General features: G+C 31.6%; 2 protein-coding genes across 8 annotated transcripts; one reads left to right on the top strand and one right to left on the bottom strand.

Annotated features, from left to right (window-relative positions):
- Window positions 1-1469: 1469 nt before the first annotated feature.
- LOC122513498 lies at window positions 1470-4516 on the bottom strand. Its single transcript, XM_043629886.1, has 2 exons — window positions 4122-4516; window positions 1470-3958 (listed from the first exon to the last, which is right to left on the bottom strand). The coding sequence occupies exon 2, from the start codon at window positions 3354-3356 to the stop codon at window positions 2097-2099; it is 1260 nt and encodes a 419-aa protein (XP_043485821.1). The 5' UTR covers window positions 3357-3958; window positions 4122-4516; the 3' UTR covers window positions 1470-2096.
- A 3043-nt stretch (window positions 4517-7559) lies between these two features.
- Window positions 7560-20167, top strand: LOC122513517 (putative leucine-rich repeat-containing protein DDB_G0290503). Of its 7 annotated transcripts, none has more exons than XM_043629921.1 (12): window positions 7562-7923; window positions 8078-8234; window positions 8332-8774; window positions 8946-9196; window positions 9277-9389; window positions 9467-11138; window positions 11215-11345; window positions 11425-11514; window positions 11626-11736; window positions 11901-11998; window positions 12139-12240; window positions 12882-13531. In XM_043629921.1, the coding sequence occupies exons 4-12, from the start codon at window positions 8997-8999 to the stop codon at window positions 13104-13106; spliced, it is 2742 nt and encodes a 913-aa protein (XP_043485856.1). In that variant the 5' UTR covers window positions 7562-7923; window positions 8078-8234; window positions 8332-8774; window positions 8946-8996; the 3' UTR covers window positions 13107-13531. The 7 variants fall into 7 exon arrangements, with proteins under 7 accessions (XP_043485858.1, XP_043485857.1, XP_043485853.1 ...); XM_043629919.1 differs by having other exon boundaries at window positions 8332-8763; XM_043629920.1 differs by having other exon boundaries at window positions 8335-8763.
- Window positions 20168-20896: the final 729 nt, after the last annotated feature.

The following is a 20896-nucleotide window of genomic DNA, read 5'->3' on the forward strand; positions in this document are numbered from 1 at the left end:
CAAATTTTGAAGCATAAACAAGAAAAGTTCCGGGTTTGGCCCGCGTTGACTGGCCTATTTCTCTAAGTTCACGGTCTTCTAGACCCCATATGAAACGATTCGCTAAGGACGAATCTGTTACATGAACCTTACTTAATAACTTAACTAAATCATTGAAATAATGCTGTGCAGATTCACAAGGAAATTGATATCTAAAATTTAAACGTTCACATGCAATATAATATTTGTAGTTTGATGGTGAGTATTTCTCCTCTAATATAGACAAAAGCATTTCGGTTGGAATCAGATTAGGATCATCAGGATATACGTATTCCTCGATATACAAACGAGCCGTAGAATGGATCATAAATAATACGAAAGCATTCTTATTTCCCACATAAACGGTATCCAGTATAAACTCCATGAAATTCCGCCATAAAACCACATTTGATACTTCAAAATCGAATTCATCGAGACAACGATAAACAAAATCTCCGACTGACTCCCATGAGTATGGGAATTCGAGATGCGTATCGCTCATTATTTTCTTATTTTTTATAATAAGTAAATAAAGGATCTGCCTCAAGTTCTTCGTTAGGTTTATTGTTTAACTTTCACCAATAAACACTATGTCCTCTTTGTATTGTACTTCGAAATAATCTATTTTTTGGAAAACGTCAACAATTTATATTTTTTATTATATTTTTAACACAATATTTATATATACAAGTGAAAAGATCTTACCATTAGTATCGTAGTGAATGAATAAGAATTTTTCTAACGAAAATATAAAGTTAACAAGAATAAGAACAAAAAGTATACTGATATCTTAACCGTCTAAACTGATCGACTTTACATTTAAACTCAACTGTTTAGAGACAATAGATGTGTGGGACAGATATTAAGCATCTAACATAAGTTCTTATTCGAAGTATCAATATGATCGAATATTATAAACAGTTTGTTGATTATTTGGAATTTGAATATCGAACAAAGTGTACTGTTACAAGTTTGCTTTTGTTTATCATGCTTCTAACGATATCATGATTTTGTCAATTTAAATCTTTTACATTGTCTTCCAATAGCGTAAGATCTCGCAACATTGTGGGGGGAAGAGATCGTTAGTCGCAAAGTACCGAAAATTGTTGCATTTATAACTTTTTAATTCTACTAATATTATTCCTTATTTAATCTAGATTAAAAATACACTGACAAAAACAAATATACTTTTCTTGCGTTTATTGACAATTTTTAAAAATCCTCCTCCTTTAAAAAGCATAAAAATATCTCAATTCAATAAAAATATAATAAACAAGTTACTTTTCTTATCTGAGCTTGAAATTATATTTACCGAGGAGAGGGAGGAGTCAAACATTTATAATTTGTCCACTGTTATTATTCTTTATATTCCAACATGTAGTTTTCTGGTGATCGTGATAAGCTGATGATGAGGAAGATAAAGGATTCAATTAAAATAAGAAAATAAAATAAGGAATGTAATATTTTATTGGCTTGTCAGGGAAAAGCCTGGAGGCATAAAAACCCTGGATGTTAATTCGCATACAATTGAATAGCATCAAACGAAAAATTGGACACGTGGCTCACATCTCGCTCTCTCGTAGTACTTCGCTTTTTCTTTGTTTGCTTTTTCGTCGCTTCTTCGTTGGTTCTTGATCGTTTAACAATAAGATGTGTCGTTGTAGGTGTCCAGTGGATGAATAGGACGAGTGTCTTTGGTAATGGGTCCAGCAGGGCGTACGTAGTGGGGCTAGGAATGGTGGGGGGCGTGAACATTAGTGCTTCGTAACTCCCTAAAGGATTAAGAACGCACACTTCGAATATGAGTTAAGGGATCGTTTCCGATCGTACATACTCTCCCCGTTGAAAATTTAACGATTAATAACATTCGTAGTATGTTTAGGTGAGGTGTCATTTTTTTATAACAAAGTTTACAATCTAGTTCAATCGCAGGTTGCTTAACACATCGAACGACACTCTCATATGGTATACTTCGTGCGCTGATATGAAATATTGGAACTAGTCATATCGGTTTGGATCTGTTTTGAGACGTTGACGTGACTGCCTCTTTCGTTGGAGATATAGTTCCGGAATTCGAACTATATATCATTGTTTCGGTGTAATGACGTATGATGTAATTTATTGCATATTTTACAACGAGAGGACCTGCACAGGCCTTGATGTTTTCGCAAACAATTTGAACACAATTTATGATTTTCAATCACCTCCCACCTGTCGGATTTCGTCATGCGGTTGTATTTGGAACAACGATACAACGCGTGATTTAATTCCTTACAAATGATACATTTGGGTGACACATTAGTAAAGAACCTAGACGCATTGTAAGTGTTCTGTCGTTTTCGCGGTGACGGTGATCTCCTATCGGGTTGTTTACGTTTCGCGCTGCGTTCGGTTCTAGTGGACGATGAAAAATCCGTAAACGCGCTGCTACGGTACTCGAATTCGGTTAAGAAATCACAAAGTTTTTCGATGGTCGGATAATCGTATAAATCGATGCGTTTGATCCATTCTTGTAGAATAGCATGGGGTAAAGCGCGTTCGGCAAGACGGACTTGCAAGGCATATGGTTTGTTAAAAAAATTAACGGTTCTTACGCGAGCGCGCAGATTATTTACGAATTGCGTTATATCTTCTATTGACGTGGTTTCTAGTCGTGGAATGTCTATTAGGGCGTCGAGTGCTCGTGCTAAGTGTACGCTTTGCACGTCGAATCTTTCCAATAAATATGCCCACGAGATCTTATAATTCTCCCCGGTTAGTGGATATGTCTGGAGTACTGAAAGCGGCATGCCGACAAGGGAATCTCGAAGATATATAAGTTTACATAAGTCGGACAAATCAGTACGCGCGTCTATGTAGGTTAAAAAACAATTTTTAAATGACAGCCATTTATCAATATCTCCATCGAATTTCGGAATCTCGATACTTCGTTTTTTGATTATCGTATTTGTGTTTACGCTGGCTTCGCTGGTCGTATTTGTGTTTACGCTGTTGTCCGCGGACGTTTTGATCGTGGTGTTGACCGCGGCCATATTGCTCGTGATGTTGACCGCGGCCATTTTGCTCGTGGTGTTGACCGCGGACATTTTGCTCGCATCAATTCTCTTTCCAATCGCGTAATACCTGTTTAAAATCTGTTTTAATTCGTTGAACTCCTCCTCTTCTGAGTCCCCATCAGCGCACAACAGTTTGTATTTGTCTAATTGTTTAGTAAGTAATTCGTAACGATTTATTAAATCTTCCGTACTTAATTTTCCTACCTCAATTACCTTTTCTAAACACGTTAATCGCATCTTTAAAATTCTTTGCTCTCGTCCGAGCTGTTTTTTCGATTTCATTTTGTGACGGCGCTAATTATTTTATTCTGCGAAAATAAGCTAATTTAATTTATGGCAAATACAAAAATCTCGATATATAATTTTTTTGTTATGCGTTGGGTTTTCGATTACGCGTCTACGGACCTGTGGAAGGATACAGCGTCTATCGTTTCTTATGACGTCAAGTCGTCTTTGCTGCCTAATCTACCGTTTCTGAAGAATGTATCGATACTAACAATAAGCGACGGAACCGCCGAAAATGTTATCGTTCTTTGTCCGGGGACAAAGCGGAATTATTTCGGTTAAATTTAGAAATTAAATTCTAAAAGTATGTCCAGATACGGGGTTCGAAGACGTTATTTCACGTAAAGTATTTATTATGGCCTGAAGATGAGTACGAATAAGCGTACACACGAATAATTGAATCTACTTATCTTCGATTTCGGATCTTTTGCGATGACTGACGGAATGGATGTTCGGGAAATAAATGTTCTCGGCGTAGAAATATCGTGTATACGCAGATGTTTTTGATCAGGAATCAGGAATTCACACCTCACAGGAGGCACCAAGATGTATTGTACGCAGATTTCTCCAGCATGAAGTCCTCTGGTGATCGTGATAAGCTGATAATGAGGACGATAAAAGATTCAATTAAAATAAGAAATAATAAAACACGTGGTTGAGCCAATAAAAAGTGTAATACTTTATTGGCTCGCTAGGAAAAAGTCACGTGGATCACCTCTTACTCATTAGCCAATCTCGTTAGATACAAAAATGATTTCTTACCTCCTCTCGCTTGTTTATAGAAGCGTGGAAGAGTGGTTGTACACTTCGCTTATTTTATTTCTCGTCAGGTTTGTGGTAATATGAAGGATGGTGGTACTACTTCGCTTTCTTTGTTGATTCTTTGTCGCTTCTTCGTTTGTTTTTGGTCGTCTACGATATGTGTCGTCGTAGGCGTCCAGTGAAAAAATGGGATGAAAGTTTTTTGGTGACAGGCCCAGCAGAGCGGGCGTAATGGGGGTACGAATGGTAGAGGTGTGAACAACACTAGCTTTCAAAACTCCCTACAGGACTAAAGCGCGCATTTCGAATATGAATTAAAGGATCGTTTCCAATCATACACTCTTCTATAACATTTCTTTTTGCATCAAACTTTAATAATACATATAATATAATATATGTGGGGTTTTGTATTATTAAGAAGTGTAGATATGAATGTGTGAATGGTATGAGTGTGAAAGTAATTGAAAGAAATAAAAGAATGCATCCGGTCGAGACAAAGGAAGAGCGTTAGAAAGGAATGTTAGTTTATAGGTTTAAGGTTACATCATCCGGACTTGTCGCCTTTGTATCGCTACATCGAAGTCTCCCGAATGTTCTCGATAATGTGAAATACCGGAAGAGCATTTGCGCGTGGCTTGGAATGATCGGGAAGTTTCCAGGGAGATGACGAGAAACAACGGGAGACGATGGAGGGGATGTTGGATATAAGTGGGCGACGGGAAGGACGGTGCGTTCTGTTCTGTTCTGTTCTGGGTTGCGTTTTTCTGAGAGTTGAATAAGATTTGAGGAGTGATAAGTGTAACGGGAGGTACGAAAGACAACGGGGAACGGCGAAGGATCAAGATAGACGACGACGAGTCGGATTCGGGTGTTCCTTGCGGTTGATTTCGGGACGTGGGGAGTTACACTTATTATTAGATTATTAGATTATTAGATTATAGATACTTACCATTTTATTTTCTTTTTACAAACATTATACCTTGTTACTTATTTTTAATAAATACTACTTTATATTACCATTATACAATAAATTCTTACATATATAATATATATAATTATATATAATATAATTATATATAAATATATAATAATACATATAGTTTTTAATTAAATACAGGGTCTTTCACCTAACTAGACCATTTTAAATATATCGCTTATTTCGTACGATAGAAAAAAATGTCTCAAAAAACGTTCTCATGTACAAGGGGAAACATTTCACAATGTTCTCGGTAAAGGAAGGTCATTTTTTAATAAAAAAAAAAAGTATAATTTTGTTATAAAACATGTGTATACGATCTTTTGATGTATGTAAAAAAGATATTTCATAAAAAAGCCTAATTAAACATTGTATTATTTAACTTATTTTCGATTAAAAATTTATTTATTTAAAATAAACACGTTTATTAAATGAAATATATGATTACGATAAGTTATGATATTAATAAGAACATCTTTCGATAAATTATATAGGATTTATTACACATGTTAGGAAATTGTATCACATATCAATGTATTTATATACTAATTTCATTATAGGTCTTCGTGGCTCAGATGGTAGAGTGTTCATTCGGAAAGTGAAAGGATCCAGGTTCGAATCCTGGCAGCGGAATACATTATTCAATATCTACTATAGAATTTCTAACTTTGTGAATCTAAACTTTGAGCTGATTGTAAAAGTTGTTTATAATTCTTATTTAGTATAAAAAAATTCTCCTAAATTATACTTCTTTATCTATACACAAAACAACTATTGATTATTTCTCCTTCCCTATGCTTAGTACATTATCTCTAATTTTCTCCAATGTCATTCTATCCTTCCTTCTCATACTAATGCAGTCTTCTTAACAATTTGAGTGAGGACTGCTTCCTAGTTTGTAAATGTCTCTTCCTCCTTTATTTGTTAAGTTTCTAGTCTTTCAAATAGTGATTTTAAATACTAGATTTTCAATTCCACGACAGCGAAAACAGTACTTCTCATGCCATAAAATCCCAATCCTAGGTCGTTGAAACTGTGTGTTATTTACATAATTATATATGGCTGGCATTGGTGTCTTTACCGCTTGTAAGACATCTTTCTAAGTTGTCGCCGTTGATACATAATGTCAAAATACGATCAATAAGAAGAGGTGCGTGGTTTGTGATACATCGGCTGTCTTTGAAGAAAGGGAAGAAGATCAATTCCTTTCATTCGTTTAGACATGAAAAGAAACTTTGTAGTAGATGATGGACTATGATTCCTCTGTAGCTCAAATGGAAGAGAGCGGTCGCCCGAAAAATATATAAGAACAAAACACGAAGACCTTTTTTTTAATAATTACGTTTTATTATTGATAAACGAAGAATTCTTTTTTAATTTATTGTAGAGTCAAATCTAGGCAAGAAGGATATAATTGTAAAAAACTAAAAATTGTTGTCGATTGTAACGAAAAAAAATCTTACGTAAGATGTTTCCGATCTAATGTCGTCGTACTATACTTTTTTATGTAAAGCTTTATGTAAGATAAATTGTTTATTCCGACCAAAGTAATTGTTCACAAAATTTGAAACTCTATAAACTTTATCTTTATAATAGTAATAATCTCACAGAATTTTTACAAATTTTTAGCTATTATAATTTTTGAGTTGAAGCTAGATGAACAAAAACTTTTTTTTTTCATTTTTTTCTGTAATTTTGTTTTTAATTAATAATAAATTATTCTATATATTGTTACATTATAATTAAATCGTTAAAATGGCACATCTACAATTGGAAATAAATGCAATAAATTGAAATAAAAATATATTATTTGATTTATTATACAGATTAATAATTAATTTTGCTTATAATTATCCGCCATCGTACATTTTCGAGCAACTGGAATATATTTTTTCAATTCTGATATTAGCTGAATGATAAATTGTTTTTGGTTTTAGTTTTTAGTCAATACATTAAATATATTAAATATGCAAAACGGAAATGTTTAGTAGACAGCCATGAAAGAATGAAAGGGTCAAAATTACATATGCGTATTACGCGCGTATGAAACAAAAGAAAAAAATCTATGCTATCCAAAAATAAATGTAAAAGCACGCTTAGTATTTGCAAAAAAAAATTAGAATTAAATTATTGATCAATGGGATTACTTTTCATGTACTGTTCAAATATTTATGTTATATTGTTAAAATTCATATTAAAAATTACTTATAATTATCGCTGAGAATTGATTGTATATTTCCATATTAATAAAAGAAAAAAAAATATTATTACAATTTTGAAATACATTAATTTCTTTCCAAAAATGTGTAAAATGTGTTCAGTTTTCAACATTATATTGAATAAATTTATCTAATTTTTTCGAAAAATTAATTTTTCTAAATTTTCATTAACATTTCTAACAATTTAATATGACAAATCAATAATACCGGTATTTAAAAATTTATCATCAGATGTCGCGGCAGTTGCTATCATACTGCAACTATGCTATAAAGGTTAGGTATCATCAGTATAAATAACTATAGTATTCTTTTTTCTCAGTCAAATCAAATGTATTAAAAATAGAAATTTCACGCAAACATTATATTATAGTAATTAATTAAGATATTATTTTATTCAAAGATTTGTTATTAAAATTACTGGGCATTTATTTTCCCTATATATAAACAGTTTATTCCATGGTGAATTTTTCTCTCCAAATAAAGCGGGAAACTCATGTTTGTAAACAATATATATATATAGTTGTTATATCGACTATCTGATGTTCTTGTGAATCTTCAAATGATTTTAATGATAAAGACACTCATTTTGATTTAGTACGCAATTAAGGTATGTTTTAATTATTAATAAATTAATTATTGATATTTATTTATATCTATGTGTAATTTTTGTCTTATATATTATTATTAAAATATGTTTATTTATATATATTTATTGAATTTTAATACATTTCTATATCTATATATATATATATGCATTTAAGATATATGTTCTTCGCTGTACAAAAGATGTTGAATTATTATTTTTGAAAAGACCAACGTGCTTAAAATTTGCTGCGTTCTCTGATACCTTATCAACAGAAGAGAATGGAAAAATTAATAAAAGATAACCAAATACCACAAATCCTAGATATACAAAATGTAAGTTGCAATGCTTTACCTGTAACTTCTTAGATAAAAAATAAAATTGTTGCTTTAACCCTTTGCGGACCGAACGCTCTTTACCATTTCGTTCCAGCAGGTCCGTGCTGGATTCACAAGTGCGTACCAGCTGGTCCGCGCAGATTTTACTAGTCGCTTATCCGCTTGGTAGCGTTTACTTTGGAAAACATTTATTACCTTACTAACGTAACGTATTAATGATAAGACGTAAGATTGAGACATAGTCGGGTGAAACTTGATAAAGAACACAAAGTGGCAGAACATGAAGCGATGTCGAGCCACACTCGACATAGGACGTGCCAGAACAAAAAGCGATGTCAAGTCACACTCAACATAGGATGTGCCAGAACGAAAAACGATGTCGAGTCACACTCGACATAGGACCGCAAAGGGTTAAACATACTAAACGCTGTGGCAGTTCCAAAGGACTGGTTTTAGGCTCACCGTCTACGCTGTGTTCAGTCATTAATGGCTAACATTCTTATATCTTTCTACATCAAAGATATTGGTGCTTAATGTGTAAACTAAAATTTGTGAAATATACTGACATTGAAATATTATACACAAAGCAACAATTACGATTTCAAATATTCAAAAATCTCTAAGAACGAAAGATTACTTCGATTACTATAAATTTATTAATTAATGAAGAAATTTCTGCTAAAGATAACAATTTTTTCGTTATTTCAGATAAATGAAATTAATGATTCTATAGTGGACCAAGATTTGTCTTTAATACCAATGGAAATTATTGAAAATACAAATTTTGTTAAATTGCGAGACAAAAGTGTAAGAAATGAAAGCAACCGTAAAAATATCTACAGTTGTAATCAAACGGAGATTATTAAAAGTTCTGAAGAAAGACAAATTGTATATTTTTTTAATTGGAGAGTTATGTTAGATAAAAAGGGTCACTTGATCATTGTCGGAACTTCAGATTGGTAAATTGAAAAAATTAAATTATCTTAAAATAACTTATCATTTCTTTTTAATTTTTATTTTTTATATTTATTTTATATAGCAGAAACTTTGTACGCAGTCAGCCTATAAATAAAAGATTGACTGCCACAAACGTGGAATCGATTTTTAATAACATATATCATCTCAATGGAAATCTTGTAGATTATTGGGACGGTAAGATATGAACATTTTTTAGAAATTTTTGGCTAAAATGATAATTTGATTTTAATAGATGCATTGTTTTGTTTCAGAATTACCGGATTATATTCGATTTAAATTCTTTAATGGTTTTCCTGAGGATTGGGAAAAAGTAACAGATATTTGGAAATTATTTGTTATGCAAGGTTCCAATTCCAATTTTCATTGGCCTACATTTGAACATATGAAAAAAGGACAAACACAAAATGCCTTTAAATTCAAAGTACATTCTTGTACTTTTTGTGGTCAAAAATGCAATGGCCAGATTCTAAAAGTTAAGAACGATAATACTATATACAAAAAAACTTATCTGGAAAATTCGACAGATTTACCTTTTTCTAATATAGTACAAAATGTATATAATATTAATAATAATAGTTTAGATAAGGAAAATCTACAAAAATATAAAAATATAAATGATAATCAATCACCTCATCTTCCAAAAGAAAAGAAAATGAACAATTTAAAAGATAAACAGAATGCAATTATTAATAATCTACTAAACAAAGATGTGCCTAAAGAACACATTTCTAAAATAATAGAAATTTTCGATTTTGATAAAAATATTTTGTTGCCTAAACTAGAATGCAATGTTGCAAATAGCACCGAAGTACAAAATAACGAAGTGATAAATAACTTTGAAAGAAATTACGATGTGCCGCTATTAACAGAATTAACTGATTCCACTAAGAACAATGTAGAAGAAATGCATAGAAATTCAAAGATAGCTGTAAGAGAAAATAGACATATTAGCACTGAGTCAGAGAAGATAAATGATATGATTTTACAACGATCAGATGAAGAAAATGCTAAAAGATTTGAAAGTAATGCTTATGCGGGTAAACCTAGGATCATATCTGACAAGATATTATCAGATAAGGAAGTATTAGTGGAACGGTATAAACGTCATTACAGAAGAAAAAAAAAATTATATAATTCTACTGCCCGAAGTTCTAGAAAATTTCGAAAATCAATGAAAAACGGCAGAGAAACACAGCATTTTGATTTGGGTTTTAATAATATTCAAAGTAATATAAAATGTCATGATTACGTAGATCTGTCAGAATCTACAGATACAGACGAGAGAAATGGGGGTAATATGATGTATAAAGGATTCAATAAAAGAAAAAGTAATTATTTTTCGAATAATTCTAATTCTAGCATGGAGGAACCAAAACAGAAGAAACATTGGAATAAAACAGAGGTGATAGAACGCAGCGTAGAAATACCAGAAATAGTAAAAAGATTTGTTGATACGAATCAGCCTGATACAATCAACAAAGCTAGTAAGAATAATACTAGTAATAACGATAATCAAATGATGTTGTTGGAACAAAAGCAGAACATTACATCAGAGCATTTAAGCATTGTAAAAAGTCCTATTTTGGAAAATTACTATGATACGAATGCGAATGAAAATACAGCCATTGATAAACTAGAATCTACACCCGTTTTATATAATACAAAAGATATTAATGAAAGTGAAGATCAATTAACATCTGACGAAGAGGTTGGAAGTGATGATGAAATTTATGATAGTGAATATAATACAAAGAATAATCATCAAATTTCAAGAGGTAATGATATTCAAACTGAATCCAATAAAGGTCCATCTTTATTGGAATTAAAAAAACCAAAATTATTATCTGATTGGATACCACAAGTTATATTTGATTCTACTTTTACTAATGGATTCAGCTTGGTTTTTGAAGGACAATTGCTTAAGTACGTAAGGATTTTTTTTTTGAGGCATTTCATCTTATTAATTGATACATGACTTATGTTATTTTCATTTATATAGCGATGCTGGCCATGTAATTAAAAAAAAGTTTATAACTCATCCTATTCATGAACGATTATCGGCAACTTTAATCAAAGATATAAATCAAGATATTTATCAACTTATTGGAAATTTGCATAATTCTAAACACGGTAAAATTAAAAGCACATTTAAAGTTATGATTGTACTTATGTTTTTACATATAATGTTACAAATTTATATTATGTTTAGTTGTACCAAAAAAATTAATGAAGCAATGTCTCCATGGATGTCCATTAAATATAAATAAGTTTTGCAAAATGTGGAAATCGTATAAAGAAGGTATTCAAATATTTTATTACTAATAACATATAAATAAATGATTTTCTTCTTTCCTTTTATGATTTATAATAAATAATCAGTTTATAATATATATATATAACTTTTTTTTAGGTGATACAAATAAAATAGTAACAAGACAAGAAAATAAAATTACAAATAAATTGAATGTCACTACAAGTTCAAGAGGACGCAAGATATTCCCACCATTAAATTATTGGATTGGTAAACAAATATTTTATTATTATGTTATTTTAACATTTAGTCAACCGCGCGTGCCACAACTAATTGTATGCTGTTTATTACACATTTTTCATTACACTTTCTCACACAAATATATAATTTATTATATATTTAATAAATTCAATTATATGTTATAACATTAATAGGAGAACGTGTCGTTTCTAAAAATAAAGACACAGTCTGCACAACAGAAAACATTCCAAAGAAGCGTTTTAAAGATGTTAATACTACACCAGAAATGATGGTAAGATATTTTATAATTAAATTTATAAAAAATATTTAAACACCACACATACATAACAGTTTGTTCTATGAAATATTACTACTGTCATTGGTTATATCCTTTCTAACAGTTGCATACTTAATAATTTATATATTTTCAAGGAAAAAAAAGAAAACATGTGTGAATCACTTAACAATCTTGAATCTTCCAAAATCTCAAAACAGAAAAAGGCAAGTGATGCATCTAAAGATGAAAATATCAAGGTATTTAAATAATGTCTGAATAATTATACAAGATATTAAAAAAAAAGGGTCAGTTATGTTAAAGTCTTATAATACTTGTCAAGAGGAATAGAAAATGTCTAATTAAAATGAGTTCTAAAATCAACCCTTTCTGTGCGAATAAAATTGTATTATTTATATCGTAAGCAGGTCTCTTGGCAACATATTGAATGTATAGTTGAAATTTGCTTAGAAATACCTTAGTTACTTTGTAAATGCTAACGTTGTACAAATCATTGATATTTGATACGTTTTCCTTCCATTTGCAATGCAATTTTAACATCTACAGATTATAAATTAACATATACTTTCAAATATTCCTTGAACTAATGTATTTTTAAGCAAATTCCTCTGCGTAGACTCAATATGTTACCAAGAGACTCCCTTATGGTATAAAACGCTTATAAATAATAAAAGTTAATTTACAACTAAAGGGTTGATTTTAGGACCCACGTTAATTAGTCATGTTTCATTCGTTTCTGTGAATACTACAAGGCCTTAAAATATTGGACTCTTTTTTACCATCTTGTATTTTTAACGAAAATTGTTTTTTCATAACAAAATCTAAAATATTGTTTATGTTGTTTTTTCTATTCTAAATGCGTGACATTATTTCCTTACAGTTACCAATAACGTTAAAAAGAGCTGAAATACGTTTATATAGGTGCGATTTACAATTAAGTAATCAGCGTAAAGTGAACAAAAACAATAAGAAAGTATCGCAGTCAGGTAAACGTAGTAACAATAATAAAAAAAAATCATCTACTAAGAAAATAAATCTGAAGTACACATATAAAAAAAATGTTCCTCGAAAAGATGATGTTTTGTCAGATGATCAAGAATTTTAGTTGTAGACATATTTTTCACATAAATTCACAAATGAACCATTCATTTGGTTAATCTATTAACACTATAAAACACAAAAAAGAACAAATTGATTAAGTTGCATATATTTTTATATCATTTATTGTATGACAATGTGAAATTTTGTTATTTAATAACATTGGATTCATTATTTAGGATAATAACTTTAAATATTAAAAATTAAACATCGGGTAAATGTTTTGAGACTGGAATTTAAAACAATTCTATATTTAAAGTTAATTGCCTTAGCTTTGCAAATTTTTGTATATATTTTGCATGAAATTAATTAGTCAACGCGAGTTTTTGTTTCCATTTTTATAATTTTTTGAAAACATTCATTGCAAGTTGTTCATAGATTATGGCATATTTCTTTTTTTTTATACAGATATGTACACATTCTAATAATGATCAAATTTACAAAAAATTTATAATAATTGGTAAACTGTCATTAAAATTACGTCTTTTTTTTTTTATTTTGTTTTTGTTTCATTTATATTTTGTCTTGATCATAATTATTGATCGAATTGAGCTATTTTTGTTTGTATTTCCCACTTTCTTTATAACATATATATTATAAAAAGAATAGATTGTTATTTTTATGACTTTTTCTTTTTTCTACGGATTCATCCTATTTGTTTGTAGTTATATGGTGTAAAATATTCTTTAAATATCATATCATTATTGATACTATATATATGATTTGTTAATATTTTATTATTTTTTTCCTATTCTGGCTGAAAGTGTTATGCCTATCTTAATTTATGGGATTTCATTATTCCTGCAATGTTCTGTGCTTTATAAAGTTCCTCAATTTTTTTATTATGTAGTTTCCTGTACTCGTTAATCTGCTTATCTATTGTGATTCCAAATTTTTTTCCGAGGACTTTGTTCACCAAAATCCTAAACTTATTTTCTTCATTTTTTGTTACGGCCCATGTTTCCCATTCATCTTATCATAAAAACTTTGTCCTAAGAGCTAGGTTTATTACTATGATTAATTAACACTAAATCTACCACGCATGGTTAAACGACTACATCCTACAATTTGTGAGAATGTGGTGATTTTTTAAAATCCTGCAATTTGCGACAAATGCGGTAAAAACGCACAAGATGTACATTATATATATTTATTTTTAAGTAAAAGAAAATATTTTTATATACCATATATACATTTACAAGCTGCATATGAAGCCCTGGGAATACGAACTGTAAAAAACCGGGCTAGAATGATCAAAACTCCTTGGTTCCGCCCAGAGATTAAGGAAATATGCAAAAAAAAGAAAATGGCATACCTTAACTATAGGACATTAAGAACGCCTGAGTCATACGAAATGTATAGACGAATCCGGAATCAAACAGCGACATTAGTAAGGCAAACAAAACAACATCATTGGGAGATGTTTTCGAAGAGAATGGAGAGTGACTTCTATGGACTCCAAAAACAAATCTGGCGATTTATTAGAAATCAAAGAAAGGAGGTCAATGAAATGATAGAAACAAACCAGATCACAAAAGAAAATTGGATTAACTATCTAACAGAGCTCTATAAATCAGAAGAACCTCAAACGGAACTAAATACGCCAGAAATAATAACCAGAAGCGACATACAAATTGAGCCCAGTGATGTAGAAACAGCTATCCAAAGACTAAAGAATAGGAAGAGCTCAGGGCAAGATGGCATCCAAAACGAGTTAATAAAATATGGTGGCCAACGTCTCACACAACAACTAACATTCCTAATCCAAAAAATACTATGCCAACACAAAATACCTGACGAATGGCGCACTAGCACAACTATAGTTATGTTTAAAAAAGGAGACAAACAGCTGCCTACAAACTACAGGGGAATAAACCTTTTAAACACTTCATTAAAACTAACAACAAAGATTATAACGAATAAAATTAACAGCTTAACAAATCTAGAAGACGAACAGCAAGGATTCAGATCAGGCAGATCGTGCACAGACGCGGTTTTCATCATAAGACAAATAACAGAAAAATCAATTGAATACAACAGGCCAGCATATATGTGTTTCATTGATTTGGAAAAGGCATTCGACCGAGTGCAGTTAAAGGATGTTATACACCTCCTTTATAACCGGCAAATTCCGAACAATCTTATCAAGACCATAGAGGACATCTATAGAAACAATAAGATCCAAGCAAAGATAAATGGCGCCTTGACTGAACCGATTGATGCAGATCGTGGTATCCGACAAGGGGATTCCCTAAGTCCCCTGCTTTTTAACATCATTATGGACGAAATAATAAGAAACGTAAGACTGCTAAAAGGATATAAAATGGGCAGTGAAGAAATAACCATCCTATGCTATGCTGATGACGCTGTATTAGTGGCCGAAAATGAGGATGATCTACAACGTCTACTACACCGATTTAACTGCATAGCCAAATCATTCAACATGAAAATATCGGCCCAGAAAACAAAATGCATGACAACATCAAAGACACCGTTAAGATGCAAACTGGAAATTGAAGGGAAGGTTATTCAGCAGGAAATGAGATTTAAGTACCTAGGAATAGAAATCTCAGGATATGGTGATGTTGAAGCAGAGGTAAGAGAACAGACAATGAAGGCATCCAGAATAGCGGGTTGTTTGAATGACACAATATGGCGAAACAAAAACATTGACATAGAGACCAAAGCAAGAATTTACAAGGCAATGGTAAGACCTATTATGTCACATACCGCAGAAACTCGACCAGACACGGCGAAAACGAAACAGTTACTAGAGACAACCGAAATGAGAGTGCTTCGCAGAATAGTTGGAAAAACATTACTGGATCGAGAGAGAAGCGAAGATATAAGAAGAACATGCAAAGTGGAAAACATCAACGAGTGGATACTAAAAAGAAAAAAAGAATGGAACGAACACATCAATAGAATGGACAACAGAAGAATTGTCAGAATTGCACGGGATAAGTCACCGGCAGGCCGCAGAAGCACGGGGCGCCCACGAAAACGATGGTGCGACAATTTAGCAGTGCAATAGGCAGAAATACGTCGTTACGGAACAGGCAATTTGCCTAAACTAAAGAAAGAAGAAGAAGAAGAAGATATATACATTTTATATATCAATATATATATACCATATATTTCGTTTTTCTTTCCTACTTTTTTCACTCCTTCAAGGTCAAATTTAAAAGTGTGAAAGCCCCAGAACAAAGAAGAAATAAAGGCTTCCTACTAATTATTTGATATTATTTCAAATGGTGATAATTTTAGATTAATTATTATTTACAAGTTAGAAAAAGCTTGATTTCATTATTATCTAATTTAAAATTTTACGTTAGTATTTTATTACAAAATTTTATATTTTTATAACGATTTGTAAAAAATAATGATTATAAAAAAAAGACATCAGATTTGTAAACAATAAGCATATTTAAATATTGCGTTTATAAGAGAGATTGATCTTGTGAGGGGGGGGAGGGGGTTCACGAAGTTGGGAAAAAATGGCCGGTAGTTAATTTTGGTTATTAGAAAAAAGGCAATGGCTAACGCGTTAATCAGTGATCCCAAATCCTAAAAAGTTATTTTTTTTTTAGATTGTTTCGAAAGTTTATTTTTTTCAAAATTTGTAGTTAATGGTTTAGGGATCGTTGATTATGAATCTATATTATTCTTTTTGAAAATTATTATATCGGAGTTTTTGAAAACGCTGATTACTAATCTGATATTATTTTTTGGAAAAACAAGATGGCGGACTGTTTCATTAAAAAGTAATGGAATCCTTTCTAAAATTTGTATTTAAAGATTTTTGGTGTCACTGATAAGAATCTGATATTTTTTGAAAAATAAAATGACGGATATTTTAATTAAAAATTGATTCAACATTTTAAAAATTAATATATAGAGGTTAATAAGGTTGCTGATTACGAATATAATATTATTTTTTTTTAAAGAGAATGGCAGATACAAAATCAAGGGTAATTTGGATATCATTATGACTAATTGTAAAAGTAATATTATATGTTTATTAAAAGGTATTATGATGGTTAAAACAAAAGTAAAGTGTGTTTAGAAAAAAAATAGTTACTAAACAAAAATTTTAATTAGTAAACATTTTAATATTTAAAAATATTTTTTTTTTTTAATAGAATTATTTATTTATGACCTTATATTAAATTCATTTGTAATTATATTTATTTGTAATTATATAAAGTATTAGATAAAGTGTAAGGTCTTTGCAAGTACGGTTGTGCATTAATGTACAAAATCGTGGATGAAATCTACGTAGGTGCCTACAGATACCTACCTTACTTTTACAAATTTATTAGATATAAAAAAGCTCAATAAACAATTTAAATTAATATAAATAATAATTATCGATCAACTTATCTTATACACACACATACACATACAAACAATGTCGAAAATCGTCGTGTTAATCGTTTTATCGATAAAAAATAAACAAATCAAAATACGACTAGGTATGTAGTTCCGCATTTAAGGGTTTGTCGATTAATATGTGAACCACGCGGACAGCAGATTGAGTTATGGTTGTTTTATAGTTTCCGCACATTGTTCTATCTTTCATTTTAAACACTGGGATAAAGATAGACTCTTTTCACTCGTCGGGTAGGTCTCTCAAAACGTGCGGATCAATTCATGTAGTCCAAGGGTGATCAATGTGTGGCGCATGTGCCAAAAGTAACGCATTGAATGATAACAAGTTTCCTATTGCATTCTTGAGATTACTTATTCTTTCGAAATAAGCGCCATTATTAAATCCATTTTTACATTTTCTGGCGTAAATTATCTATTTAATAATTGTGTAAATTAATTTATTCGTTTTCCTTTACCCCCATATTCTCTGTTTTCCAATTCGAACCATAAACGTAAGAAAATAGAAAAGGTACTTGAATTGTATGCCCGTATCTTAATTCGTATATTGAAACAAATGAGGCATTGTATATAAAAAAATTAGCTTCGAAATTATAAGGTTCATTAATTGCAGTTTGTTGATATCAAATTATAACGATAAAGAAAACAACGAGGAATTTACTAACAATAAAACGTAAGACAAGTTACTGTTGGGAATAAGTGGGATTAATAAAATAGTTTTTTCTAATTATATTTATTTTTTTTAACAATTGTACAAATTTAAAATAATAATTAGAAATATATATATATACAGAGTGATAAAAAAAAGGTTCGATATTTGAAGAACTCATAGTACTCACTGAAACGAGTAAAAAATGCTTATTCAATATTGATCCTAAAATCAATCCTTTCGATATAAATAAACTTTTATTATTTATGAACGTTCGATATTGTAAACAAGTCTTTTGACAACATATTGAATCTATACAGGGGAATTTATTTATTGTTAAAAATACATTAGTTCAAGGAATATTTGAAAGTGTATGTCAATCTTCGATACATAGATGTTAGAATTGCATTCAAGTGGAAGGAAGACATATTGAATATTTATGATTTGTAAATACATTAAGTTTGCATCTACGAAGTAATATTTGTTGACTTAGCGATAGTGTTTACTTATTTTCATAATAATTTTATCTTGAACCTTGAACTAATGTATTTCTAAATAAATTCCTCTGTTTACATTAACCCTTTTAGTATTAAAGTCTTCATAAATATACGCGTAAACGATTGTAGGGGTACAACCAATCAAATTGAAGTTTGTCATTAATTAATGGAATGGTATAGTTTAGTTTGTTCGTGTATCCCCTTCTCTATCACTTGTTTCAAAAACCAGTGCCGTATGCCAATAAAATTGATTATGCGAGATGTGTTATAATTTGAGGTTAGAATGATTAATAGTGTTACGACCCTGTTTCAAGCCGTCCTTGGAAAAAGTATATCAAGTATATCAGCCAAGATCAGAAGGATTGGGACCGTTGGATACCGATGTGCTTACTTGCTTATCGGACTTCGAAGCATGAGACAACGGGTTTTACTCCGGCGGAAATGCTGGGAGGAAGGGGGCTACGCTTGCCTTTGGATTTGCTGCGGGGGTGTCCTCCGGGCGAAGAGGAGAAAGTTTCTTCGGGGACCTATGGCTCAAGGCTCAGGTCGAAGCTAGAAGAGATACATTCGCTCGCAAGGGAGCGGATGGAGATGAAGTCCTGTAGGACGAAGGCTTGGTATGACAGAAGAGCCAAGAGGAAGGATTTTAAAGAAGGACAGAGGGTATGGTTGTACAATCCTCGGCGGGAAAAGGAAGAGCAAAGAAGCTGGAGAGTGATTGGGAGGGACCTTATTTTATTTTTAATAAAATTAATGATTTAGTTTTTAGTGTTGGTAGGTCTGGTAGGGGTAAAAAGCGCGTGGTGCACGCGGACCGTCTTGCTCCTTTTACGGAGAGGGGGGAAGAGAGTAAGGGGAGACAGCTAGAGTAGCGTAGGTTTACTTTGGGGGGAAAATTAAGTTTATTTTAAGCTGTTTAATTCGGGAAGTTTTCTGCCGTTCTTGTTTTCCGTTTAGGGTGGGTATGAAGGTTCCTTATGGAGCTCTGGAGGAAGACGTGGTTTCCCGGGGGAAGGCGTTCAGTCCCGAACTACTCTGAAGGGAAGAAAACTGTCCTGGGAAAGGCGTGCTGTCCTGGAGAAAGAGCGAGGCTGTGGAAGCGTGGGAACGTCGAGCCAAAGAAGGAATCGGAAAGGATGCTGGCAGGCGCGTCGGCCTCCTAAGGGTTTTTACGCCATGGTTTTCCCTCTAGGCGGAGTGAGTTGATGCTCCGGGTGAATACCAGGTCGGGATACGGCGAAGAGAAGGCCATGGCAGAACATCACATCTCTGAGCCAAAGTTAGGGCGCCAAACGAAGACCGCAGTTGTCGGGACGAAAATTTCGAAGAGGGGGAGTAGTGTTACGAGCCTGTTTCGAGCCGTCCTTGGAAAAAGGACGTGAAGGCCGTTTCCAGGCAACGAGTTGTTGATCGGGAGAACTTGACAGGAGCTCGGAAAGCACGGACGTGTTCGTAATACGGGAAACTGTAGAAAGGGCCTTAACGGTTGTAAGAGTCCGCGCTGTTAAATAAAGTTCTGTTCTTGTTATTTTACGTAATCTGTGTTTTGGGCGGGAGCGTTACAATAGGAAAAAAGTTAAGTTTTTAAATATGTTATAAATTCAAGTATTATTATTTAAGATTATCAATAGTAATAGGTAATAAGATTAATTAGGAATAATTTGAAGTTATTTGAAGGAAAGAAAGAAGAAAGAGAATGGAATAAAATATTGGGTTTACTTTTCTTGTCACCTTATTTTTGGTACGCTCGTATAATGGTATAGGAAGAACATGGTATCACTGTATATTCAAAAAAAATTCGAAAAGTGTTGCATGCAGAAGATTAGGAGTGACTTCAGTTTGTTAAACTTACATTTAAAAAAAAAGCAAATTTAATGTTTATGATAATGATGGAAGTATAGAGAAATACAAAACATAAAAATCATATCTATACCGGTATCCGAATATTTTTGCAACTGACTGTAGATTACCTAGAGATTTGCTTACGATATAAATAACAAAAATTAATTTATTTTGAAAGAGTTGATTTTAGGATTTATGTTAATTAGACACTTTTTATTCATTTTGATACGTATTATAAGCCCTTAAAATATTGCACCCTTTCTTTTTATCATTCTGTATACATTCATCTATTAGATGCTTGCAAAATTTCGTCAGATTAAATATGATTGCATTGATAATTCGTTTTTTTTTTTATTTTATCAAATTTTATAAATTTAATTGTAAGTAGGATATTACTCATGATTGAAAAATTTATCTGTG

This window comes from Polistes fuscatus, unplaced genomic scaffold, assembly GCF_010416935.1.
Source record: "Polistes fuscatus isolate 324 unplaced genomic scaffold, CU_Pfus_HIC Scaffold12, whole genome shotgun sequence".
NCBI classification, from domain to species: Eukaryota; Metazoa; Arthropoda; class Insecta; order Hymenoptera; family Vespidae; genus Polistes; species Polistes fuscatus.

What these genes read in the sequence shown, in the direction of transcription:
- LOC122513498 (XM_043629886.1), bottom strand. Translation starts at nt 3,356, where the DNA reads ATGAAATCGAAAAAACAGCTCGGACGAGAGCAAAGAATTTTAAAGATG.
- LOC122513517 (XM_043629917.1), top strand. Translation starts at nt 8,181, where the DNA reads ATGGAAAAATTAATAAAAGATAACCAAATACCACAAATCCTAGATATA. An exon ending in TTTGAAGGACAATTGCTTAA is followed by an intron (nt 11,139 to 11,214) that starts GTACGTAAGGAT and finishes TCATTTATATAG; the next exon opens with CGATGCTGGCCATGTAATTA. An exon ending in CTAAAGATGAAAATATCAAG is followed by an intron (nt 12,241 to 12,881) that starts GTATTTAAATAA and finishes ATTTCCTTACAG; the next exon opens with TTACCAATAACGTTAAAAAG.